General features: G+C 40.2%; 1 protein-coding gene across 5 annotated transcripts in view; it reads left to right on the top strand.

Moving 5' to 3' along the window:
• The first annotated feature begins 7,549 nt into the window (after positions 1–7,549).
• The window catches only part of Gria3 (glutamate ionotropic receptor AMPA type subunit 3), a 263,014-nt gene continuing 243,003 nt past the window's right edge, over positions 7,550–27,560 (top strand). For 2 of the 5 annotated variants that reach the window (XR_007834108.1, XM_051178649.1), the window contains exons 1-2: positions 7,762–8,084; positions 9,228–9,386. Coding sequence is in view for 4 of the 5 variants with exons in the window: in XM_051178649.1 (XP_051034606.1) it covers positions 7,994–8,084; positions 9,228–9,386 (250 nt within the window). In the remaining variant the exon portion in view is untranslated. Of the gene's footprint in view, positions 7,631–7,761; positions 8,085–9,227; positions 9,387–27,560 lie in introns of those variants that run through there. The other 3 variants (XM_051178646.1, XM_051178647.1, XM_051178645.1) reach the window with 3 other exon arrangements.

Here is a 27,560-nt window from a genome sequence, read left to right as displayed (position 1 = left end):
TTGGAAAATCTAAAAGAGATTGATAATTTCTCTATAGATACCTCTCACTAAAATTAAATCAATGACAGATAAACAATTTAAATAGACCTATAATCCCCAAAGAAATAGAAGCAGTCATTAAAAGTATCCCAATCCCCAAAAAAGAAACACACACACACACACACACACACACACACACACACACACACACAAATAAACGACCAAGGTCAAATGGTTTAAGCACAGAATTCTATCAGACTTTCCAAGAAAAGCTAATGACAATACTCCTCAAATTATTCCACAACATTGAAATAGATGGAACATTGCCAAATTCACTTTATAAGGCCACAGTCACTCTGATATTCAAACCACACAAAGATTCAACAAGGAAAGAAAATTACAGACCAATTTACGTCATGAATATTAATGCAAAAGTACTCAATAAAATACTGGTAAACTGAATCCAAGAACAGAACATATCAACAAGGATCATTCTTTGTGATCAAGTAAGTTTTGTCCCAGAGATGCAGGGATAGTTAAGCATAACCCACAACATACTGTCAATGAAGCAAACTGAAAGAAAAAAAAAAAAAACCTACATGATAATCTCATTAGATACTGAAAAAGCCTTTGACAAAATCCAACACCCCTTCATGATAAAGGTCTTGGAGAGATCAAAAGATACAAATGAACATATCTAACCATAATGAAGGCAATTTAAAGCATGCCTAGCCAACATCAAATTAAATGGAGAAAAACTCAAAGCAATTCCACTAAAATCCGGAACAAGTGCCTACCTAGACTTACTGTGTCATGTTTTGTCGTTTTTGATTGGTATCTCTGGGACACCGGCTCTTTTTTTAAAGGGAAATGGAGGAGAGGTGGATCTTGGGGAAGGGGGGCACTGGGAAAAGTGCAGTTAGAATGTAATGTATAAGAAAACAGAAGCAAAAGAAAGTTGTTTACAACCACATCATCTCAGCTAGACAGATTGTACAGGTTGACATCTAAGTTATGGTCACTTTTGACAGTGAAAAGGGACATTACTGACAGTTGTCCCAGGAAAATGAGCATAAGCTGAATGATCTTGGACAAATAAGACATCATGTTTGTTCTTGCCTTAGTTCACATACAGAAAGACATAACTGCTGGAAACCTACTGCAATTACTTACTACTCTGCAGTGGCTTAAGACCATATATCATTTCTCATCTACCTATGAGTGACCTAGATTGTGGCCCATAGGCTGTAGTAGTTGAGATGGATCTGCCAGTCCCTGCAGGAAATGTGAGTCAATTGTGGTGGCTCTGTTTCACAGATCTTTTATCTTACTTGGGCTATCTGCTACCTACTCTTCTTATGACAATGACCAAAGATAAAGATGACAGCAGAAATGGAAGAATTACAAAAGCTGGAATTGGTATACTGTCAATATTCTCATTGTGAAGACCAATGGGAACGTTTCATGATCACATTTAAGCATAAGAAAATAAAGTGCCAATAATAACACCATGATAAATGTATGGATTCAGGAAGGGGTGAATAGTTAATAGAAGTTATTTGACCTAGCACATGTATTTCCACTATCTCAACCCTATTACTACCTCCTCCAAATGAACATGTAGGAAAAGTTCATCTGTCCCAGGAGATGTTATCTGATCATTTCTTAGTATGCAGATGTATAAATTTCAGAATCCATCAAGTAACCAGAAACTTTTCCAATTCAGTGTAAAGAATAACTTCCTAAACATTTGGGGCCCAGAATTTCTCAATATTTCTAAATGCAACCTTTCCAGAGTAGAGCTAGCAAGTCAGGCTACTTTAGGATGAGGGGTTAATTTCCCCATGATTTACCCATGGTGTGTTCCAGTGACAATTTCTAACCTTCCCAGAGGAGTAAATAAGTGTACATTAATAAAAATGTCAACAATATCATCTGTGGGAGATAAGCCGAAATATTTTGCAATAAATTAACACTTCCCATCAGAGAGATGTTGCAGCTTATACGAATGTCACTTTGTGAGAATTGGGAGTCCCGTAGCCATGTGATTTCCATCTGCAGTTTTCAAACCCATTCAGAACCCACCAGGGGATAATTACTTCCTAAGATGTGTCCATCCCAGCAGAATATTTTTGTTATAATTCAATTTTCTCACATACTCGGTCTCACAGCATGAAGAAGACTCTGGTCGGCTGGATAAAGCCCTAAAGGGAAAAGAAACTTCACTCTTTACCATTCAGCTGTGTGACCTTTGGGGATTCACTTAACCTCTCTGATTATTTAGTTTCATTATCTACGGACTCCTATTTACCATGACATTTTGTAAAATAGGAATTAATTTTTATCAGTTTCTCATATTGAACTCCCAATATACACATTTCTCAGCTCTAATCAGTGAACTATCAACCTATAACACACAAAGACTAGACTAAAGCAAGTTGTCAAGGTCTTCTAAAATTTCAAGAATAAAATTATTACTGTTCATATTTTTCAAGAGTGCAAATCAATAAAAAGATACATTTTAGGTGTTATTGTGGATATTTCACAGCCTCCACATTTTTCACCTCAACCTTGTGTCAATCACCTGACTTGGATGGAGTATGGGATGAGTGTTCCTACAGTAAGCCCTGTGAATGAAACATAGTCACCACACACACACACACACACACACACACACACACATACACACACACACACACACACTGATTCTGATAAGTTAGGGTTGAATGTATTATTATTTGGATGTAGAACTGGATCCTGAATAGTTATAGTGTTTTGTGTGAATTAATACAAGATTATATGATGCAGATTTGAAACCAAAGAATGTTCCAGCCATTTTGCCATCATTCAAGAAACAGAATGGGGCTCAGTGAGAAGGGAGATCTTGGACCAAATTGTTGAACTACTGAGCCAAATCAATTGTGAAGCTAGCTGTACCTCTTAGTCACTGCATCTCTATTATTAGTTATACGAATTTCAGAAATGTGTGCTTGCCTGCAGCATGAAGAATCCTTAGTGATAAAGGAGATGATAGGGTCATAGTGTGGTCACTGGCTCCAAGGATTTTTAAAGAAGGCAGTGTAAAATTGTTTAGTGCAGGAAGGAAAGTGAGAGATGCATGATATTAAAAGTAAAATATCATTTCAAAATATCTGTGTCCCAAAACCTCTTAAAGATATCTTCAGGGCAAAATTTGACCTCTAAACACTTATGCAACACATAAAATCCAACCCATTCTGAAAATATTTCTGATAAACAATTATTCCCTTAGCTACTGGTTGCTTGATGTGAGTACCTTTTAAGGAAATTGCTATAGCTCTACTTTAGGGCCCAGTAAACCTATTTCAAAAGGCTTCTCTACTGACACTGATATATTTTATTAGAAGAAGCTTCAACTTAGCCTATGATTTACATTTCAGCCACAGAAAAGTCTACCCATACTGCAGAATTCCAACAAAGTTTCCAGAGAATTTATATCATAACAAAGACAATATGATAGAGAAATCAAATAGTGGCTCCAAGGTTGTTTATGTATATTTAACCTAATGAAGCTCCAGATGTGACTGAATTTTCTACTGTCTTTAAAGAAAAAAGAAAACAACAATCAAAACATCTAGACATAGACATTCAAGAAATAGCCACAAAATTAAGTTGTTCTTAACTTTATGGTGTGACTAGCATCTACTTAAAATTGGGACAGTATTTCAGATCTTGGGACAATCCTAGCTCATGAAATTCCAGGACTACATAACATAAAAGCAGGATGAGAGCTCAGAAGCCACCTTGTTCCAACTGGATTTTGTAGTGTATTGGGACTGAATCAAGGTTTAAAAGGGAAGGTTTGATTCCCATATACAGACACCCTCCTGTGTACTGTCATGGAACCTGGTACATACCATTTTCAGATCACTTACCATATTGCATTGTCATTGCCAGTGAATACATCTGCTCTAAACTTGAAATTCATTGAAAGCAAAATTTTCCTCACTCTCTTCTGTCCCTGGTGATTAGCATAGTCTGTCATAAAGCAGGTGGTCAATAAGTGTTTGTTGAAGAAATCGAAGTTTCAAGTCAAATGACAGGAAAATTATCGTTGCATCGAGGAAAGAAAAAATATCTTCATTTTATTACCCTTAAAAGGTATAGAAGTAACTTTCCAATGGATCAGGATGATTATGGTTGCTATTTTCCTTATTTGTTAGATATCAAGTTAGCAAGCATGAGGCTTAATGTACAGCTCCCCCACCCCAAACCCTACCAGCCAACATTTCTTTCTACTTATCCAAGTTTACCTATCCCAAGTCTTAGTGACCTATAAATCTCATGTAAAGAAGTACTATTTTCACATTTCATTAAAAAATTGTAATCAACTGGGCTTGGGGATAGGGGATTCTGTTGTTTTGTTTTTTACTCCTTAGGCTGTATTTCACAGACAGCTTAAAATTATGTTGCAAATCATAAAAGCATGGACTCCTGAGTCTATCAGTGGTCTACTTATTTGCCACCAAATGACGGTTGAGATTTGCATCTTCATTGGAGATTTCTTGTGGCTGTGAATCTATTAATATAATTAATAGCCTTGCATTGAAAAAGGAGACATGAGGTGTCTAACTGCACCTTTAAACAATGGGTTGATATCTAAATAGTTCATATGTGTAACACAAGCTTTTCAAACAATACCAATATACGTCTACCACTGTGCCTGCCCCTCTTGGCTCAGATGGGACTAGACCAACGGCTGCCACTGAGAGCTAAACATTGAAAGCTGAAAAAGAGGGGAAAGGATGATAGAGAAGAGAGATGAAAGGAGACAAGATGGGCAACATTCAGGGTTATGACAGTGGTGGAAGTTAGATTTCCTAATGCAGACACTGAAAGGTCCTCCTTTCTCTCATCGTTTGTTCCTGGACTACTTGTAGTACTCTTCAAGTCATATGACAGCGGAGATGCCCACAATTCTCTTCTTCCACCTTTCCTCACATCCACAATTCTCTTCTTCCACCTTTCCTCACATCTAGCCAAGCATAGATAGGGACCCAGCTGATTTCAGAAGTGAGGTATGGTACAAGACACATACTATCCCTCAACATGAAATACTTATCCACCCACCTGAAAATAAAATTGAAACCTACTCATTGGAATTATTCCTTTGGGTCATGGCATTCAAAGTTCCTACAAAAACACCAACTATTTCATCTTAAAAACAGGGGGTCATAGAATGTCTGGCACAAGGAAGAGGTTCTTTAAATGTAGAAATTCACTATTAAATTGTCATTGCCTGCCATTAAAAATGTTGTACAGATTCGTCTACCATATTCCATCTAATCATCTGGGAACCCTGAGGCCATACTATGGGACGATTTTGATGTGCAACACTGGTAAAAAGCGTTGTAGTAGAGTCTAAAGTCATACAAAAGGGTGGTGAGAGAAAGGCTGATGACAGCACTAGGGGCTTTTGAGAGCAATTTGCAAGGTTAGAGAGAAGGGAGTTTGGAAATTAACAAGTATTGATTCTTTTGTGAGTCAGATAGTAAATTAGATGCTTTTGCATCCATTATTTTACTTAATTCTCAGAATAGCTTTACAAAGACAGAAAAAGTAATCTTCCCATTTTGAAGACAAAAACACTAGGTTGTGATCTACTGAAGTTGGTCAAGGTCACATATTACCTGTGGGTGATGGAAGTTAGATTTGAACCTGAACCGATATCCTGAACCTATGATCCCCAATGATACTGTAACATTCTCCACATTTGTAAAGGAGTAGTCAGCCTTGTCTCAGCTCACCCATTCCTCTAATGTTCCTTCTACTGGAAGAAGACCTCTCCAGATCCCAAGTGTTCCATTCACTCCAATAATGGACTGTCAAAATGGGGACAGAGGATTTGCGCAAAAGATCAAGTTAGAGATTGGGCATTGTCAGAATTATCTGCAATGTGAGAAGAGCTGAGAACTACTTTTCTTGTTGCCACAGGGTTTTGAGGCCATTTATTCTCAGCTCCAGTCTATGCATTGCTGAATTCAAAGACCTGGAGTGATGAGTATAGGTCCCCTGTTGCTCAGCCGTGGCCCTGTGTATATTAGTTTGCTTTACTCTGGTGTAAAGTGTCACTTTCTTCACACAGACCAGAGGACAAGATATGGAAAATGGAAGAGGTAGGGAGGGTAAAAATCTGGGTTTTACAGATTGGCTAGAGGGTGGGAATGAAGGTTGTGGTACCAGATACCTTCTCTTCTAATAGCATAGGATAATGGAGAAGAATGTGGGGCAAGAGGGACATACACTAGCCACTGTGAAGGATACTACTCTCCACCAAGACCCAGGTTGAACTGTAGGAGTTCCTAGGTTCTTTCCTCCTCACTGCTTGGAGAAAGGAGGTAGAGTTGGGGGGAGAATGGTAGTCTCTGAGGTCTGTGCTTAATGAGGGAGGGAATAGCTGATACATTGAAAGTCAACTTTAAGGGAGCAAAGCAGCTAGGGACAGTTTCCTCCAAACCCAAATTTCTATCCCTACCCCCATCCCAGCTCACTCCCACACTTCTCTCCTTGGTCTGAAGGATTGAGCGTCCTTTTCATTAACCTTTTAGCTCCCACCTCCATATAACATCCTATTTTCTTATGCCCTCCAAAGCAGTCAGCAGTCACAGCCCCCGCAACTGGCAAACCTGCCTCAGCACTTGGGCAGGGGGAGGGACACACCTCCCAAAGCTGCAGGAATGGGGGAATGCGGGTGGGGGTTGTTCACTTGCCCTTAGATATCTGCTGTAAAAGCTGAGCGGCAGAGACCAGGCATGCGCAGCATCTTAGGGCACATTGTGATGGGAACTGCTTTTCTGAGTCTCTTCACAAAGACTCAAGAGTAACCACTAACCGCCCCTCAAGACCCCTCATCTTTAAAACACATATACAAATGTAGAAACAATGCAGCTTTTTACAAAGAGGAAGCTGCTTGCAGCTTAAAGTCTGGTCCACATGAGGACTGGTGTATCTCTGTTGATCCTATCTCCTGTGTTAACAAATGCCAGCGCCTAGGCTTTGCAGTCTAGAGCTGCAGTTTGCAGTGGAGCTAAGCAGTGTGCGGCTTTAATTCCACGTCAGATCAACTTTGATCAATATCCCCCTACCGGCCCAATTGGAAGAACCCAATTCACCAGAGCTGAGCCGCTGAGGCTTTTAGCTCTTTTCTTCTTTCCCCCTCTTTAGATCCACCATCTTCGGGGGCGGGGGAGCCCTTTGGTTTTCTTTCTAAATTCTTTATCTCTTGACTATTTTTTGTTTTTTGTTTTTCACTGTTTTAGTTTCGCTCCGGTTTTCGTTTTCTCAGTCTGTGTCTCTCTGTGTGTCTGTGTCTCTCGCTATCTCTCTCTGTGTGTGTGTGTGTGTGTTTCTGTCTCTCTGTCTCAATTTCTGTCTCCGGTTCTCTCTCTCTCTCTCTCTCTCTCTCTCTCTCTCTCTCTCTCTCTCTCTCTCTGTGTGTGTGTGTGTGTGTGTGTGTGTGTGTGTGTGTGTGTGTGTGTGTGTGTATCTGTGTGTCTGTCTGTGTGTGTCTGTTTCTGTGTGTCTGTATCCATCTCTCAAAGAAATCGCTTTGGGGAACCCAGCTTGCAGCCAATGAACCCGCCTTCCAGATTGGTGTGAAGACAGAAGTGAGGTGGGGGGGTAGGAAGGGGGTGTGAGAGATCCTGGAAGAGGGGGGGGGGAGAAAGGAAGAGAGAAGGAGAGAGGGAGGGAGAGGGAGAGAGAGAGAGAGAGAAAGAGAGAGAGAGAGAGAGAGAGGAAAGAGAGAGAAGAGAAGAGAAGAGAGAGGGAGCAAAGAGAAGAGGAGGAGGCGGCGGAGGAGGAGGATTAGTGTGGGGTGGAAAGGAAGAGTGAGCGAGCGAGAGCAAGTTGAGGGGAGGGGGTGTAAGAGCCGGCGAATTCTTTTTCTTTTTCTATTATTATTTTGACGACTCCCGAGTTGCGCCCATGCTCTTGTCAGCTTCGTTTTAGGTGTATCACGGCCAGGCAGAAGAAAATGGGGCAAAGCGTGCTCCGGGCGGTCTTCTTTTTAGTCCTGGGGCTTTTGGGTCATTCTCACGGAGGATTCCCCAACACCATCAGCATAGGTAAGCTATCCAGAGCCAGCCAGAGGGTCCAGGCTCTTCTGTATCTGAAACCCACTGCCCTAGTGGGGCCAGGGCTATTCCAACGTGGGTCCCTGTCCTGCATGCTTGGGGACGGTGACTAGAGATGGGGAACTGGGCAGAGATCTTGGGGACGTGAGCTGCAAGGAGCTGAGAGAGAGGGTCTCCTGAGGCAAATGCGGGTGGATGCCCAGGTTTTCTGAACTGACCAAGGAGCAAGGGAGTCAAGCTGAAGGTTGGGGTGCTGCAGGAGGCTAAGAGTCGCGGCTTTTCAGCTCTCTGTTCTGGACTTTGCCACCGCATGCTTGCAGCCGCTGGAAGTTGTCCCAGGGTGATACTGCCTGTCTAGCCGCGCCAGGATGCATAACCTGGGCCCAGGTCGCTCTGTCCCGCGTCTCTGGTTCCAGTGAGACAGGATAGTGTTAGAGGAGATGGCACCCACTTTGGATCCCCCGGACCATGGAAGTAGCTGGGTGGATGGAGGATAGGGTAGGAAGTGGGGGGTGACACAAGGAGTCGGGCAAGCAGGGAAGTCACGCAGACTAGGGATTCATGAATTGCTGCTGTGTCTGTCTGGAGACCAGCTCCAGTAGCCAGCCGGAAGGGAGTTCTCCCCGCTTCTGCCAGTATTTACAAGTAGAGAAGTTAGGATTGTTGCTTTTATTGAACTAACCCCCTGTATTGTCATGGGGAAAGGTGGCTCTTGGGGAATGGGTTGGGACAGCAATGGAAATGAAACTGTTTTTCTTCCCACCCTAACCCTGTACCCCAGGGGGATAAAAATGACCCAGCTGTGGGGACAAGGGTGGGGGTGGGGCTGGAGTCAGGGTTTGGGGACAGGCCCTTGCTTAAGAAAGAACCAAGTCCCACTTTCAATTCCTTCATCCTACCCACAGCAGCCTACCACCTCTCCTTTCTCCCTTCTCAGCGTTCTCGGTGTAGAAAACCCAGGTTTTTCACAGTGGAAATCAGAGTTTCCAAGTCTTGAAAGACACAGGTTGAAAAATCAATCATCAGCTGAGCTTGCCAGTAACACTGAGGTGCCTGGCATCTGATGCTGGTTACTTTCTAACTCACCCTGAAGTGGGGGGACACACGCCAAATCTTGATTGCCTTTGCTCCTAGGTGGACTTTTCATGAGAAACACGGTGCAGGAGCACAGTGCTTTCCGCTTTGCTGTGCAGTTATACAACACCAACCAGAACACAACTGAGAAGCCCTTCCATTTGAATTACCACGTAGACCACTTGGATTCTTCCAATAGCTTTTCTGTGACTAATGCTTGTAAGTAGATCTGCCTTGCCTCCCTTTGGGACCTGAGAGGACCTCATTTGCATTTTGTTTGTGATGCACGAGGGTCTACGCGTATGTGCACTGAGGGGGGGGTGATTGCCTCAATAAGCAGACTGAGGAGGCAGTAGTCAATCCTGGGTTCATGTTGCATAAACCAACCTTTAAGGATTCTGCTGCGGGGCTCAGAAAGCAGTGGGCAAAACTCTGTGATGAATTATGTTTGATGCAAAACTTTCACTTTCCTCCCTGCTAAACTGGTGTTCCCTCCCCCGCACCCCTTTCTGTTGGGGGAAAAGAAAGAAAGAAAATAGCATGGTTGTTCAGGGAAATTTCAGATGGGATTTAAAAAAGAAGCAACAGCAGCTCCTTGATTGAGTCAATGCAGGGCGTGCAATACTTAAGTGTGAAAGCTGTGTCTGGTGGTAGGCATGAGCTGGGTTTGATGATTGCCTGACACATAGGAACAAAATGTAAAAACCCTGCAAACAAGTGACCTTGAGGCACAGATCAGGCTGGGTTCCCTGGCCTCTTTCTGTCCTTACCCAGAGAGCTCTGATAGGCACTGATAAGACTACAAACTGATTGCAAGTGATGAATGCTTGTCAGCCTTAAAGGAAGAAGACAGTTCTCAGGTGAATTTTTGGAAAGCCAATGCTGTCTGTGTCAATGCAGGAGTGTGTGCACATGCGTGTGTGTGTGGGCGTGCACACACACACACACACACACACACACACACACGATTGTTGAGGACAACACCGTTCTTAATTTAGAGCAAGAGGTTGGTTGAGGGGAGAAGTTTGAAGCAGGAACACGGAACACTAAAAGGGTATTTCATCAGCCCCAAAGCCGTGTGTGAAATCCATAGCAGCAATGATCATCTCTTTGCAAAGGATGATTTTAACAGTAAAATCACAGGAACCCAAATGACTACTTGTATGTTGGACACAGGTTTTTGTTTTTGTTTATTTAACTTGAAAGGAATGTTTTGTGCGAAATATTGAGCTTACTTTATTTCACCAAAAGTTTCTTCCAAACGAAACCAGTTAACATAAAGTATGCCTGATTTCCCTGGGTGGTGTAGTTTGAAACCTGAAGTTTCATTCCATTTTGACAAATGGCATTTGTGTCTGGTAGAGTCTACCTTTGTATACGACTTTCTTCAAATCCTTCCACCTCAAAATATATGTAATCCCTAGCAATTTTAAAAAGGTCTGCAAGAGCACATTTTCTCTGGATTTGAAGGCTTAGGCTGAAGGGAAGGGGGAGTGAAGACGTACTTTTCAAAGCATGTACCAGTTACCAGCCTTAAGAACAAGTCAGCTAAAGGTGCAGACCCTTTTATGAACATGTTCTGAGACACTCTGTATTGGATATCCTTTGGTTTTCCAATACTGACAAAGAAGGAATATATTAATTTTACTTAAGTGTGAAAGTGGCAAAATGTCTGGCTATACTTTGAGTCTTACTTCTGTAATCCCTAGCCTCTCTCCAGCATTTACAAGGCATATCTGATTCTTAATCCTGCTGCAATGTGGCCACCTCAAGAGTCTGAATCGCAAATGCAGTTTCCTAAATATTAATTAGAACAGATTTAAAACCAAATACATGAAACTATCACTAACAACAAATACTATGTATTTCATTTTCCTTCGCTCTCTTTCCACTGAAGAATACTGGGCTAAGAGATCCTTTTGGCTCCTTGGGAATGATTAATTTCCAAAGCTATGGGCCCTGTTCTTATGATCAAACTCGTCTGACACTCACCAGCCTATGGCTATCAGAGCCCTACCTGAACAAGGGTCAGGAATTTATCTTTGCCATGAGAAAATCTCAGTTAGTCATCCATATTGGTGCTGGGTTTTCTTAATTCCTTACCTCTCAGAGCAATAAAGGAACAATGAGGTAGAAGGATAAGCAGTTGATCAAAATCTCAACTGAAATCCAGAGCACTATTAGTTACAAGGCTAGGTTTTGGTTACACACTTGAGAGTGGGAGAGAAGGGGTAAGACTTAATAGGCAACAAGAAAAACAAATACAGAAGGAAACTACCTCCTTAGTTAGGTCAAATATACATGTGTGTATGCACAAGCACACAACGCATATGGGAGAACTCAGCCAGAAGTCAGTGACTTGTACCTAGCTGCCTGTTGCACTCTCTAACTTCAAAGCCAGCTCAGAAGACAGAGGGGGAAAGCTGCCATCTTCAGTGGTCCCTGAAACAGTCCTGTCTGGAAGTCACAATTCTTGAATGAGAGTCAGATTTCAAAGCTGTCTCCTGGTAGCTGTTGCTTGGTGGCTTAGTGTGAGATGCCTACCTACTGCAACTATAGCCTCTGCAAATAACAAGTCAAGAGGGCAGAGAAACCCTAGGGATGTCTAGTATCTCCCCCATGGCCTTGACTGTTCTTTTTCTCGTGGGAGCACAAATCAAATATGTCAGGTACAAGCATATGATTCTAACAGTACTTGAAAGAAAGTAAATGACTACAGATCCCATTCCTCCAAGTGATTACCTAGTTATACAGAGGAAACAAGTAACTCCAGTATCCTCTGATGCAAACCTCAGATGAGTCCAAATCTGGTTTTCTACCCCTCCTATAGTTTGGCGTAGAACTGGGCTAGCAAAAATGAAAGACCCTTGCTTATTGCACTGCAGAATTACTTGTTTCAGCTGTCTTTAGGGCTAGAGTTGATCTCATCTCATGATATTTCTCCATCTTTAATACCGAGGCAAGCATGTACTTTCTAGGGAGCAGGTATGCAGGTAAACAGAAATGTGAAGAATAAATAAACAGTAGAGCCTTCTGTAATGCCCCTGCCCTCTGTTTTCCCTCTGCATTGTCACCTTGTTCCATACAATGTATTCAGAAGTCATTCTTACAATAAATCTAAGGCACCAGTTATTTAAAGACTCTACTAGCAAGCAAGCTTTTTTGCACAAGCCTCAAGAGGTTTGCTAAAGACAGACTCTAACTTCATTCTGTGCCTTAAGAGGCCAATAAAAGCCTCCCTGGCTTTGAAAGGTGGTTCAGTTGGGATCTTAGCTCAGGAGAGAATTGAACTTTCTCAAACAGACCCATCTGATTTAGAGCACATGTTCCCATTTCATAGGAATTAATAGTTTGCTGCCTTACTTTTCAGTTTAACCGGGCAGATGTAGAGAGAGAAGAGAATAGTGATGTGACTAAATCGGTTTCACCATGTACACCATAGACGTAAAGTATTAGTGCATAGGAAAAGCAATGCACACACATTTTGCAAGTTAAAAATTTAGCATTTAGGAGAGAGAAAAAAAACAATTTAATCATCTTTAGGATTAGAAGGGTATGGAGGTATCAGGAGACTGCTGGGTTTCATGGTGTGACTTGCTGTCCTGGTTCCTCAGGAAATACTGCTGATTCCCTTGAAGTCCCCTCCTGTGTCTTGCTGCTGTGCACTTGTGGTACACTCCACACTACACCGCCCCAGCCTCTGCAGTGTCAGCTCATTAGCACACAGATCTCATATTCCCTCTCCGCACTGTCATTGCAAAAATTGCTGTTGTACACCTTTACAGCCAACAAATGTGCTCGTGGATTACGGACTGTTTGCGAGAAGCAGGAAAAAGGCAAATGTAACCTTAAAGGTTATTCACCACAGAACTGTACTCTAAATGCTTTGGCTTAAATAAAAATCTGTTGACGGAAGCTCAGTGTTGATGGTGGGACTTGAGAGTGCGACTTAGGAGTACATGCCCTGATGGAGCCCCAGGCAAACATGTCTTTTGTCTGCTAAAGCTAACCCACCAACAGCAAAATTTCCTTCTATTCATTTTTACAAGTGACTTGAAATATACCTGCAAACTGAGAACTCGCTCCTTTTATAACTGAACGTGTTTTGCTACCAAGTGTACTTAGCCGGGAGACAGGCTTCTATCTCTTACCCACAGAGTCACAATCTAATTATCTAATTACTCTAATTGCCACTTAACCATTTAGGTCCTTTTGGAAAGGAAATGTCTCTCTTGATCGCACGCTCTGCTATTGGATGGGTTTTGTTTTGGCTTTGTTTGTCTCCTTCATATAAGCTTAGAAACTAAGCTGAAGACCCTGAGATCAAGTCTCTTGCCTTCCGATTGAGTTTCACATCCTAACCATTATCTTCTCTGACTCCACCTCCCCCATCGCTGAAGGATCCTTGCACCTTTGCTGCCCTGCCTTTTCTGCTCTCTCCGCTGGCTAGTCCTAAGGAAGCTCACTGGCTTAGCTCTCTTCTCAATCCTTTTGGCCAGCTGGCTTAGTCCACTGAAGCACGGAGAGGTCGCCTCAGTGGTGCCAGTCAAAGATTTATGCCACCTTCTCACAAGGTTTATTATCATTTTTTTCTTAATCTACGTTTTGGAATGGAGGAGGGGGGAAGGTGAGGCTGTTCATTTAGGCCGTAAAAATAGATGGCAATCAGCAAGCTGTAAAGGTGAGCTCCTTGCAAAGTGTATTACCTCTCATACAAGACAGCTTCCTATTGATCTAATAAGTGAAGGCAAGGGGAAAAGGAGGGTTGGCAAAGAAGTAGAAAGAATTACTCTGTCATTCTATCTGTGCTTACTGAAAAAATGGGCCATGATTTTTCTTTCTCTCTGCAATTTCAACTTGTTTTCCTCCTAAATGAAACTAGTTTTCCATGCCCCCTGAGTTCTGCCTCAATTGAGGTTGTTTTCCTTATTGTGCATTTCCCTCCCTGAAATTGAGTGAGCGTATTGGGAGCCGCGTTAATGTTTTTGGCCCCTAAGATGCCTGTAAATTTCATTGTTAGGGGTACTCAGAGATGACTGGTTGCTTCTATTTTGACAGATTGAAAATAAATGAAGGGTCTGAGGTGTCATTGTTTGTCTGCCATACTGGACAGGAGATTTGTAACATTTATACAACTGGCTTAAGGATTAAAAGACAACAAAGATTTTAAAAGATGACTAGACATTTAAGAGTTAGAATTCATTACTTTGGAGCAGAAGAATAAAGGCCCTTATCCAAATGATTTGCCTTTGAATTTTTTTAGATAAGGACCACAGATATATTTTAAAAGAGCTTTTGTAAAATTTTATCTCCTATGAAGATCAAGAAAACCATTTTTTAAAAGTCATGTTTTGACTCCATCCCTTTGTGTTTTGGTACTTTGAGAGCACCAATGGGGGCAAAAGACATACATCAGCAAAACAAGGGATTTATACACACACAAAAAGAACTTTCCTCCTGAAATCTGCCCAGGAAATATCCAGGCCTCAGACAGAAGTTTCAAATATTCTCAGCCTAAAGTCTACAGTTAATAGAGTTAGGGACACTTTCCCCAAATAGTCAATGCTTAGCAAAAGGATAATGTGGGCAGGATTTGCCTTTTTCATATTTCTACTTTGATTATTACCATTATTTTATTTTCTTACACTGATTTTTGAGCTCAAATCTGTTGGCTGATCTCTACCTACTCATTACTGACCCATCCACAGGAACTTACATAGGGACCATTCCTTACATCAAGAGCGTAGATCTTTTTTTCTTCTTTTTTATCTTCTTTATTACAAGATCCTTGTTCTTAGTTTTTTCTCCTTGAGAACTAAACACTATTTTGGGGATACCAGTTTTTTTCCTGAATTCATCAATATAGCCTAAAGCAGTGGAAGAAAGAACTAAAATAACAGGAAGTATTGACTTTAAAACCTGGGACTAGAAACACCATAATATCTCAATTTCAAGGAAAGATATTCAAAAGGGGAGGATCTTAGGATATAATGTTCAGATTGTTTCTTTACCTAAATCGAAGTCAGCTGGCTTTGGTTATGGAGGGCCTTTTATCAGGGAAACGATAGCTACCGGTAGTAGGATGAGTATGGGTACAGGAAAACCATAGAATCAGTTTCTCTGTGCAAAACTGAAAGTCTTTGGGACAATTTTGGGAAGCAGTCCAAGTGCATAGGTTTTATTTTTATTGACGTGTCTATTGTAAGATCTGTGGGCAGTAGCTGGAAATGCACTGTACCAAAGGAAAGTCAAAGAAGAGATCAGGATGGTAGGGAAGCTAAGTCTCATACAGAAAGTTTCCGTTCTTTGGAACAACATGTGGAATCCCATGTCAGTGATGTAGCACTAGATGCACTCTGAACCTAGCTGAGATGCATCTCCTTGTCATTTCCTCTAGCTTTCTCCGATCTCGACTCAATCATCCATTCTGGCCCCTCTCCCAATGGAAATAACCACGGCACACTCTTCTGGATTCACCCTATACATTAGAGAGAAAAACACTCCTGCTTCATGGTTCCCAACTGCCACTTGCTTCTTAAGCAGTTATCTTCAATGCAACACTATTTGTCCTTCTGTGCAAAAGTTAGAGGAATAAGCATAGCTAAGACATGAAACACTTTGGTGATGATCTCTCACCATATGTGGCACAATTCAGTGCAAAATGGTATTTATCAACCTTTCATGTATACACCATATACCTGAAGAGCATGTTAAAGATTTAAAAGTTTGCTATGAGCAAAATCCCAGGTGATACTAACGCTTATGATATTAAGTCACACTTTGAACAAAAGAGTCCAAAGCTAGAAGAGTATATTCACTAAGTAAAGACTCTTTCAAATGTAAATTTCTCATCAATATTTGTCCACTTTACCTAACTAAACACAAATCTATAAGATACACATTTGGTTTAGTCTGACGTAGAGATGTTTCGGTCATATTCCCAATAATCTTGTGCCCATTTCAGGCAGGTAAGTGATATGATTACATGCTCTTTGAGAACATGTGCTTAGAGTTGGCTTTTGTAGGAATGAGGAGGGTGAGCTATGGGACAGGCTGAGGGAGAATGTAGCACATGAGTCAGGAATGCAGTGTCTTAGCTACTTGCCACATCCCAAAGTCCCACATTTAGAAACTATGTGGTCCAAGAAATCTAAAGTTGGTTTGTGGCTCCAACTCTATTTCCACTTTGCTTCTCTGGGTCAAGACACGCTATAAAGAGCCATGTAACCTCAGCTTTTCGGAGGCCTGACTTCTCTTTCAAAGGGTATTAAACAAAAAATACAGCACAACTCTCTCTTTTTCCAGAAGGGAATGAAAAATTGACTCAATTTTCAAGGTACTCATAGCTGAGGACTGATCCAGGGAAGACATTAAAAGAGTATCCAGTGACATTTGAAGACTGAAACTAATACAATCCCACCTCAAAATACTGTGACTCTACTAGTATGCCTTTAGTCAGAAACTTTACAAATACACTTTACAAATTCACTTATGGATGTTATTGCATTGAAAACCTGTGCTAAAATGTTAGTGTACTATCTGGAAGGGAATGAGATGAATAATGATTACCCATTGACATTTGAAGCAGAATTTTTTATTCAGATTACCCCCTTGCAGACTCCTCAGAAGGAGATAATCAGGACAGGTAAGTGACCCAGAATAAGACACCTCTCTGCCAAAGGAAGTTGAGCAAAGATGAATGATGAAAGAAGAGTCAATGAGGTATACACTATCTCTTTTTACATGTGTCTTCCATAGCAAACTTTGCTCCTTTACTCATTGCTATCTTACCTATGATTGACTATTTTAGCTATTTTAGTAGCGTTTGATCCATAGAGTTACTCCCTTCTCATGTAGTGAGCCTGCTGCCTGCTCTTTGCATGGTTGTTTGTTCCCATGGATAATTGTAATGTTAAGATTTTCCATAGTTACAGTGGGAAACTATCGGAAGTAACATCTGTAAATAAGGGAAGGTAGTGAGCTGTTAAACATTGTTATGAAACACACACACAAACACACACACACACACACACACACACACACACACACTTTCAATTATCCATGGTTGGCTGATTTGTTGCCAGTTACTCACTGTAATAAAGGCCCATTTTTGCTGTTGCCTTAAATGTCTCAAGTAAGAGATGAAACAGGTAGAGATCAGGGCCCAACCCACAGAAAGGTAAGTGTATGGATAAAGGTGTTAATATGGTACTCTCTGTGTGGGTGAATTGTAAATTTAAGACAGAAAGGTCTCTGACACTTGCAGCCAGCCAGAAACTGTTATAGAGCCTCAATTACCCTTTTATCTCATTGCAATGTCCAAAGTTACTTGTTGATTAGTTTACAACAGTGTGTCTTGAATTGGGCCATTTGCATCAGAATCACCAGAAATGCTTATTAAGTATGAATTTCTAATTCATATCCTGAAAGTATGAATCAGAAAATACATGATAAGTCTATTTAACAAGCTTTTTGGGTAACACTAATATCAATCACTCAATTTGAAAATCATATATATTTAATAATTCCTGATACTATATATAGAGATATGCTGATTCAGACTGAAATCTATTAAATACCCACCAAGGACCCAAGTATTGTGCCTATGCACTGTTGTTTCTCTGCACAATTGAAGTACTATTGGCCCATGTAATCATTAGCAAATTTAACTCTCAAGCTGAAAATTTAGGATAGGACTTGGAAAAGCTAAGGGACTAGCCTCATAGTCCCTGGAGCGAATACAGAAACAACTCTGAGACAGCAAGTAGTAACAAGGGAATGACTTTTATTTTTTAGAGTGCATCTTCCCATCTTTGCTTGTTAGCCAATGATGGTTCCTTAACCATGTCATAAACTAGATGCCATGGCAAATGTCAGTTCATTTATTAAAATGGATGTGTTGTGATCATTTACTGTATGTAGCATTCATTGTGGCACTCCTCCCCATGTTTGTTATCAACAAATTTGAAACCAGAGCTGAAATAATAACTACCAGTAATTGATGCTATACCACATGGAAAGCATTGTCCAAGGAATTTTAGATGTTACATCTCAAGAAATCATTACATTTCTGAGAGACACTCTCACCCAAATTATATTCAACATAGAAATCACAAGTAATTCAAAATTCATAAGTAGCTAGCTCAAGTTACACAGCTGGCTACATGGTAACACCAAAGGAATTTTCTGCCTCTAGAGCCTTAGTCAATTCCAAATGGAGTTGAACTCTTAAATTATTATAAGGACTAGTTACAGCCCATAATTGGGGCATTAGGCAGATATGTTTAATAAGGAATATTAAAGTCTTTGTTGATCTCTATGTTCCATGCCCCTATTTGAACATATACTGATCCCATTTTTAACCCGCCATGAAAGAAACAAGATTCCTTCCATACTTCCTAAGACAACTGGATGTGGAATGTGCATGTTTCTGACATCTGTACCACAATATATGGTATACTCCATTTAGCAGCTAATTACTGGTTTGGAGAAATCTGTTAACTGGCTATTATAACTAGTGAGAAAAGCAGAGGGAAAAGAGAAAAGTTGTACTAAGAGAGTAACAAAACCTATTTGACTTCTCTTCTTAGCAAAACATTAAGTTATACAAGCATAATTGAACTATCTGTCTCTTGTGTACATATTACATAAGTTACCTTACATACATAATGCTTTACACAGTTGCTTTCCATAGATAAATGCCACCTCAACTCTAAATTTCCATCAGGAAATGGTGAGATATATAGCAAGGGCAAAATGCTAGAATGGGGTCATTAATATATACTTGGCAGATATATTTAGGGGCTTGTTTTGTAGAAATTGCTTAGATTCTCATACATACTTCCCACGAATTGGAGACAGTGTATCAGTTCTCTGGAGAATCACCTAGGGTAAGATCCTCTCCTACATTTCAAGACAGAGGCTTATTGTCTTTAAGCCAATGTCTGAAATGGATATATCTTCTTATTTCTTTGGAGTTGCAGATGAACATAAGCCACTGTGGTCATTCGCCATCATGAGACACTGCTTGTAGGCTAGTATAGCCTACCATAGTGAGAGTGAGAACAATAAGTCTTCTCATTATAACCCCATTATCACAAATAAGAGCTGTGCCTCATTAAAATAGAAAATAATAAAACATTTTGGTACCCTATTCTTGGACTCAGTCAAGGCCAGTTCCCTGTCATTTTAGGTGATCCAAATGGTAGTCTATGCACTGGTTCTCTTGAGACAACAAGACAACATCTAGTGATGAGATTCAGCTAACAAAGAATACTATCAATAGTTTCTTTCCTTTAGGTTGAAAGTAATATTGTACAAAAAAAAAAAAGAAAAAAAAAAGAAAGTAATATTGTACACTACTTATTCACCAATAGGAAATTTATTGAACAAAGGCTTTGCTGTTAATTGGACATGAATATCTGGGTGCCTATAGAATGTATTTTTGAGTAGAATTTATGAATGCTAGATAATGACTCCAGGATGAGGTAGGTCTCAGTAGAGGCATGCCTGGAGTATGAATTAAGACCAACTTCCCACATATACCACCACACAATTTACTTTGAAGTCATAAAGTAAATTACAGAAAAGTGAGCACTTTAGATCCCATATTTCCATTACTTTGGTAAATAATAAATGGGAAACAGAGGTTTATGAGAGTGAGTACAAGACCAGGAGTTAAGAGAGAGTATCCAGTTCTAGTCTTGGATCTCACATCAACTGCTTCAGTCACTATGGGCCTGTCTCTGTAGCTCTGGTTCTAGTTTTTGTAATTACTGAAGTAGAGAGGTCCTTCTGGATGATATCTGAGATTTTCATCATTGATAACCTACCATTGGTCTTATCAGCTCCCTTCATTTCTAACTGAGGAAACAACATCCAAATGGAAACCCTCAACATTTTCTTTATCTGGAAAGTTCCATTTGTGTTTATTGACCTCGCCCACACTCTTAGGGTCCATGACCAAATTATCAGATCATAAAACTAATGGAAAGTGTTTCTAGCTATTTATCACTTACTTACCTTTGCTCACCCCAACCTCTTTCACTTATTAATTATGAGACACTGAACAAATTACTTGACTTCATTATGCCTTTGGGAAGTTGGAGTGGTATCATGTATACTATTTGGCTAATTAATTTTCCTCTCTCTCAAATTAATTTTTCTCTCTCTCAAACACACACACACACACACGCGCACACACACACACACACACACACACACACAGAGTGGAGATAATAATAACACTTATAGGGTTGCTGGGAGTTTGAGATGAAATGACAAATTCATATAAAACATGTATGATAGTGTCCAGAACTCACTGGTCATTATTATTGTTATCATCATTAATTCAAGATTATTTTGAGCTTTTTGTCCTAAAAACAGAAAACTAGTTTCATTTGAAAACTGAAATCACTTGTCACTTCAGAAACCAGATTTCCTTCCTGAACATCTGTTCTCAGAGCTTTTCAACAGTTCTAAGTTCTTCCTCAACCAAGGATTATTTTTTTCTGCCAAGAAACCCATCACAACACCCCCTCTTATTTCCAGCCCACCAACCTAACCTCAAACATCTCTCACTCATGATTCCAAGATTGCACATCCAGTTTAATTCCTGGCAGCAATAGCTACCCAGACATTCCATCATCAAGAAACTCTGAGTTGCATGTCTCTATATAACCTAAGGCAAAATTGCAAAGAAAGACCTAATGTCTCATCTCCCAAAGAAGCTGTATTTTGTTCTAATTCAATGTACTTTTAATCACAAACTGCATCATATTTATGAGGCAGGGTGTGGGGAGGGTGTGTAAGAGAGAGAGATTAATTAGCCAACATACACATGCTACCACTCCAAGTTCCTTCCCAAAGTCCCAGGATGAATCTATTTGTCCTATGAAAATGGTTCAAAGAAAACTCTATCCAAGTACCCAGTGGACAGTCTTTGTAGACAGGACCTAGAACATCTCTAGAAACGGGACGGCCCACTGAGGAGCATCAGGAAAAGCAGAAAGAAGTTGCCTAGGGGCCCCTGGTCATTTCATTCCTTATGGGCTATTTATTAGTGAGTGAGCTTTCTTCCTGGGCCCTAAATCAAGAGCCTGCAGAACCGAGGAGAAAAATGCTCCAAGCATTCTGTTCCCTGATAGGCACTGCTCTGCACACAACCATTTCTCATCTTCTCTCCATTCTTTTCCACCTCTGGGTACCACTAAGCCCTTGGTAACTATATGAATTCCTTGCCCTACCGATGGTGAAAGCACAACAGAGAGCCACTTTGGGCATATTTCTGAGTCTGTGCAACTCCTCTAGTACACAAGAGTTTTTAGTCCACTCTATGTAAATGGTATTTGTGTTGTTCTTTGGCCTTCTGGTTTCTGCCAGAACCAACTCACTGTCCTTGATTCTTCTTTCTACAGCCTATAGACTTATAGGAATACAGGGACATGACAACGAGGAAAGCAAAGCTTCATTTTCCTTGGGATAAAAGTGAACTGGCTCTGCCCATATCCCTCACTCCTGGCTCCCATGCTTTCCTCCATTATACTTTTGGGGCAGAGTTGTTTAACCCTTTCTAAGTAGAAAGCTGTTTCTCCCATTGCACTAGGGAGCACTAGGGAGCACTAGGACAAGGGTGGCTCTGAAATGGAGTACAAAAATTTGAATATTGGCTCTCTTATCAGCAGTGGCCTGACCTTGGATAAATTATGTAACGCCCCTGAGACTTACTTTCCCATCTGTGAAATAAGAATGAATATAGCAGTAAATATGTTATACAAATGTTGTGAATATTAAATAGGAAGATCATGCATGCATAACCTTTTTCAGGATGTGTGGCATATAGTAAGTGCTGAGGAAAATGGTCGCTACTATTAACACAGAATGTTGAGATGGTTGAAAATAAAGACTTCAAAATTAAACCGAGGAAGGATTTTTTCCCCTACAAAGCAGTTCATCTCCCCTGTGATTTTATAGCTCAGAACAAGCTGAAAGGGACAAACTTGAGTTTAAGAGACTTGGTCTGGGAGTAAAATAGGCAGAGAAAGGCTTTCTGTCACGTATAATAAAATCAGGCTATACTCACCACTAGGCCTTAACCAGGCAACAATTGAGTGGAATTCCTTAGGATATAATCCCTCCTTATTTACTGTCTCAGACCTGAGCATGATTTTATTACTGCCCATGCTGCCTTCTATAAAGGATCAAGCTGCTTTGGATAAAGCAGCATGGAAAATGGTATGATAACCATGGCACTTGCTGGAGTAAAAAAAAAAAAAATTCTTCAGATATAAAATTTGCTTTGTTTCAATGTTTTAGAAGTGGCAGAGTAGAAAAGTGAACCCAAGAATCGTCACACAATCAAAGGAAGAATATGTAGTGCCATTTGAGCTTTCTCTGGCACACTTTTAGTTTCAGGTGATATGTGCAAGATGGATGGTTAGAGCATTTCCTTTTGAGTGGATGGCTTTTTCACTTTTTGATGGTGCTTGCTTGAGCCAGACTGGAAATAGCAAAAGAAGGCGATATGGAAAAGGTTAACGGAGAAATCTTGCTAGCATGACTTTTTCCACATCTCAGTCCCTTTCTCTCCAGAGCAAAGGTTAACCATCTAATTCCATAAACATAGATTCACTAGGGAGGGTGGTTCTGAAGGCCACCACACAATGCAGGCAGCTGAGGAAAAGCTGTACCCTGTCTGTTTTCCTGTCCTCCGGCCTTGCTCTACCAGCAGGCTGTCTTCAGCAGGCTGAAACCTGGGACATGACTAAAAGCAGTGTTGTAGTTTTTTTTTTTTTTTTTTTTTTTTGTTTTGTTTTGTTTTGTTTTGTTTTTTTCATGTCCCAAGAGATTCATGCTCCAACAGCTTCATCTCCTCTTCTCATTATTACACAAGCCTGCTGCTGTTTTTCTCGTGGATTTTTTAAACATGGTTTTCAGAAGAGGGAAGTGAGGAGTCCAATGGCTAAGTGACTATGCCAACGTCCCACAGCTAATAGCAGTCTAGCTCCTAACTCCGGGCACTTCTTGCAGATGTCTTCTTAACAGCTCTTCTGCTCTTAGCTTTCACTACTGCACAGTGACACTCTATGAAAATGACAACCCTGTCAGTTTTAAATAGGTGCTAGAGAGGAAAGGGAAATCTACAGCAAGTCAATTAGAAATGCAGTAGAGCCTGAGTTTCAGGGGCCATGGTTAATGATATCTTTCATTTAGTGCTCCCAGTGTTAACTTGCCAGCATTTACTACCCTTTGATTTATAGTCAAGAGTAAGCAAAACAAAGGCTAAAGTGTAGAGTCCATTTACACATCGCATTATTTTGGAGTTATATCAAGTACTTCTAGTCCAACTACCTCATTTTGTAGACGAGGAAAGTGGGGACAATCAAGAAGACATTTGTCAAAGATGATGCAACACCCTAGTGGCAGAAGCAAGACGAGAATATGGACTACTTCTCAGTGTGGTCTCTCCCATCATCTTTTGCAACCTTCCCACTGGAAAGCTATACTAAACCATACCATACAATGTATCACTTTTATTTTTATTTTTGGTACCTCTTTTTCTTGAATTATGTCATATTAATAAGTTATAGTACCCTGAACCAATTTTCAAATGTAATCAACCTTTTAAGTGATTATAGAAATTAAATGTCAAATAATTCTGATCAGTGTTTTCAAAAAATACTTTGAAACTATAAATGAATAAAATTAGCTTCATAAAGTAAAAATCAAAGCTGGGGATGTAGCACAGTGTTATAGTATTTGCTTATCAAGGGCAAATCCCTGATATATCCCCAGGCAAAAAGAAAATTGAAGGAAAGAGAAGGGCGAGGAAGAGAGGGAAGGTAAAAAACATAGACTTTTACCACATTTTGTGGGTTCATATTTTTATTGTATTGGTGAGATTTTTCTTGGCCTCCAGATTTTAAAAAAATGATCAATTACTATTTATACTTATTATATCACAGCTATTTTATTACACATTTGTGATACATAAACTCCATATAGAGTTGTACATATAACACTACTACCAAATGTTATGCATTCGAGGACATTCATTTTCAGATCACAGAAGTTTACAATTATGCACCAATTTGCTGTAACATCAATATTGTAGCTCAGGTTTGAAAACATAGTAAACATGTAATAAATAGTGACTTATCCTTTCTGCAATGATCACTGTCCTTCCACTAGACACAGCAGAAAATGAAAGTGGAGTCTCTCATTGCCATAACTCTAGCACTGAAGAAACCTAAGGCAGAAGGGTCATCAAAGTCAGTATCTGGAATATACCACAAGACTTTGCCTCAGAAAAGGTAGACAGAAGCAATACTAATTTTACCTCAACAATACCGCTGTCTCAACAGAATCTGAACAATGATAACAATGTTCAGCCCTGAAATTATATGAGTACTATCTTAGTTAGGGTTTCTGTTGCTTCGAGGAAACACAGAAGCAGAAAGCAGGTTGGGGAGGAAAGGATTTGTTTGGCCTACACATCTACATTGCTGTTCATCACTGAAGGAAGTCAGGAAAGGAATTCAAACAGGGAAGGAACCTGGAGGCAGGAACAGAGGCAGAGGCCATGGAGGACTGCTGCTTACTGGCTTTCTCAACATGGCTTGGTCACCCTGTTTTCTTATAGACGCCAGGACCACCACCCCAAGTGACACAATCACAAGCTGGGCTCTCCCAATCGATTAAGAAAATGCCATACATCTTGCGTACAGACTAATCTTATCGAGGTATTTTCTCAATTGAAGTTCCTTCCTCTCAGAAAATTTTAGCTTATGTCAAGTTGACATAAAACTATCCAACACACATACAAATAACATGTTTGTTTAAATGTTTATGAATATATTTATGTGTATGCATAACTATAATAACTAAAGAGAAAAAAGTCGTGAATTTGAGAGGGAACAAGGGGATATATGGGAGGGGCTAGATAGGAGGGGGAATAATGCAATTATAGTTTAATTAAAGATAAGAACAAAAATGGACAGGGCAGATACATATTATAAAATTCAGGCAGACCATATAGAAAATGTAGTTATAATCTGAAGCCAAAACCCTGAGTTCAATTCCTATATATTACATTTAACTTTATATACGTCACAATTTCCAAAGCACATTTCCATACATTTGCTAATTTTGTCTTCATAACACATATGTAAGGTATACAGCTCAGGTATTATCTTCCCTACTCTGTAGCAAAAGAAAATGAGATCAAAATTAGTAAAACAACTGATGTCAGGTTATGGGTTGTGTCATAGCTAAAAATAAATAGAACCTAGGTTATTTTTCCAACTTTAAGTGATTTGGAAACTATGCAATATATAAAGTTAGTTGTAGTATGCAGTTGTCATGAAATAGGATGACAGATGCACATGGTATTGGAGATGAGGCTGAGTACTGAAAGTCTCAGAGAACGTTTTGTAAGGAACCCTATAAACTACTATAGACAATAAAACCTTTGGTATCATGCAAATCAATATCTTCATATTATATGTAATGAGAGACAGAGAGGGAGAAACAGAGACAGATATCCACAGTTCCACTCACAGAAGTAGGACTGGAACTCACTCCTTCCACATTCCAAGTCCCAAAACAATCACTACAGCATTTCATTAGTTGACCTTTGTTGAAAAAGAGTAAGGAAACAACCTAGTTATTTGTAGAATCTACATAGGCAGGAACTAATTAATTGGGATCTCATGTAATGATAAGGAAAATATCCCATAACTATTGTTTGAAAACGCCAATATCATTCAAGGTGTGGGAGAGTAAGGAGTCAGGATGGTGATAGGCCAGTCAAGCAGGAGAGTTGCTCAGACGCTGAAGGGCTGGCAACCCTCCTCAGCAATGACCACATTTTTAATCTTTGTAGCTGTTCATTAATTAGGTGTTTTGGGAAAACTTGATAAAGCGAATAACATGACCAGTTCCTTGAAAATATGATTTCTAGTTCTTTGAAGGGGGTATACCAGTACTGCCAGAGGATTGTTCATTTTATGGTAGCATGCATGAAGTCCATGCAAATGAAGGACTACCCCACCATCAGAACCTCAGCTCTCGGCCCTTACATTATTTTATAGCTCTGGGTGCTGAGTAAATATGTGTTGGGCACTTTGATCTTTCCATTAGTTGTTTCAGCTGAGGCGAGAGCAAATAAACCCTTGTGTCTGACAACCTTTCAAGTTCAATGGTACAGAAAGTTATTATATGAGAAACAAAACTATGAATTCTTCAGTAGCCAGATACAAAGGTGACTATAAATGTCTTCTAACAAGGCAACCCATTAAACACATAGTGTGAAATGTATTAATATGATATACCCAAATGAGCTGTCCCTATGCTTAGCTCTAATGCTCTGACTGTCTTCACTAACTGCCTGCATAGTGTCCATCAAGGTCTATCCCCTTCTCTGATGTCAAAATACTCCTTTCAGACTTCTAGTTGAGGCTGCTTTCCTTTCCTTAGCCATCCTGACAGCTTCTGCAGAGAGGGAATAATACCTGTCTACCCTGACTTAGGAGTTTTGGAGAAAGCAGGGAGCATGCTCTAGCATGCTGTGGAGATCACAGAGTCTAGTGCACCTGTTGCTTACCAGGGGCATCTAAAATCAGGTCTCCTGAATTGAGAGTAGGTGGTGAAACTGAGATCACCATGTTTTATAAAAGAAACAAGGAAATAAAATATCTACCACTACTGTTACCTTATGCTGGGGGATCCTTCATGGACCCTTAAAAGGAACAAATTCCAGGCGAGTCAAAGTCAGGCCTACTTTACACTGTGGAAAGTAAATGTATGCATGCCTTAGCCCAGGAATTACAAATATTGTCAGAGAAGGTTCAGTGCACTCGTTACTGCTAAGGCAATGATGGGTTATTACAGAAAGCGAGGCTGTTTGGGGGCTAGGTTTAATCTCTGAGCTCAGAATCTGTAAGGACAAGCAGATCCCCTGACAGCCCCAATGAAATGAGTTCTGAAAACATGCATACTCCCGGAACTGTGACTGTATTTTCCAATTAATGAGGAGTGGGGGGGTGGGGCGATATGTTGTTTGTTTTGTGATGTTTCAAACTGAGATGCAAAATCTCTAGTTTGTTCTAAGTGAAATCCTCACACGAATGTAAGGGGAGCAGTATTTCACAGGGGAAAGGGGAAAAGGGAAAGAAAGAAATGCCTGTATCCCAACCCTTATTCTGCTACTACAAACCAGCTATTTGATGCCTGCCTCCTCTTTAGATGTCACCTTTTCCCATTAAGAAAATAAGGTCATTAGAGTAAGTGACCCCAGGAGTCTTTCTAGTTTCAATAACACTTAATTCAAATGGTAACACAGCTTTCCTCCTGAGCACTGAGAAGGATGCCTAACTCAGGACTTCAGAGTTTTCC

The sequence above is a fragment of the Phodopus roborovskii genome, unplaced genomic scaffold (assembly GCF_943737965.1).
Source record: "Phodopus roborovskii unplaced genomic scaffold, PHOROB, whole genome shotgun sequence".
NCBI classification, from domain to species: domain Eukaryota; kingdom Metazoa; phylum Chordata; class Mammalia; order Rodentia; family Cricetidae; genus Phodopus; species Phodopus roborovskii.
This window is presented reverse-complemented; position numbering and strand designations above follow the sequence as displayed.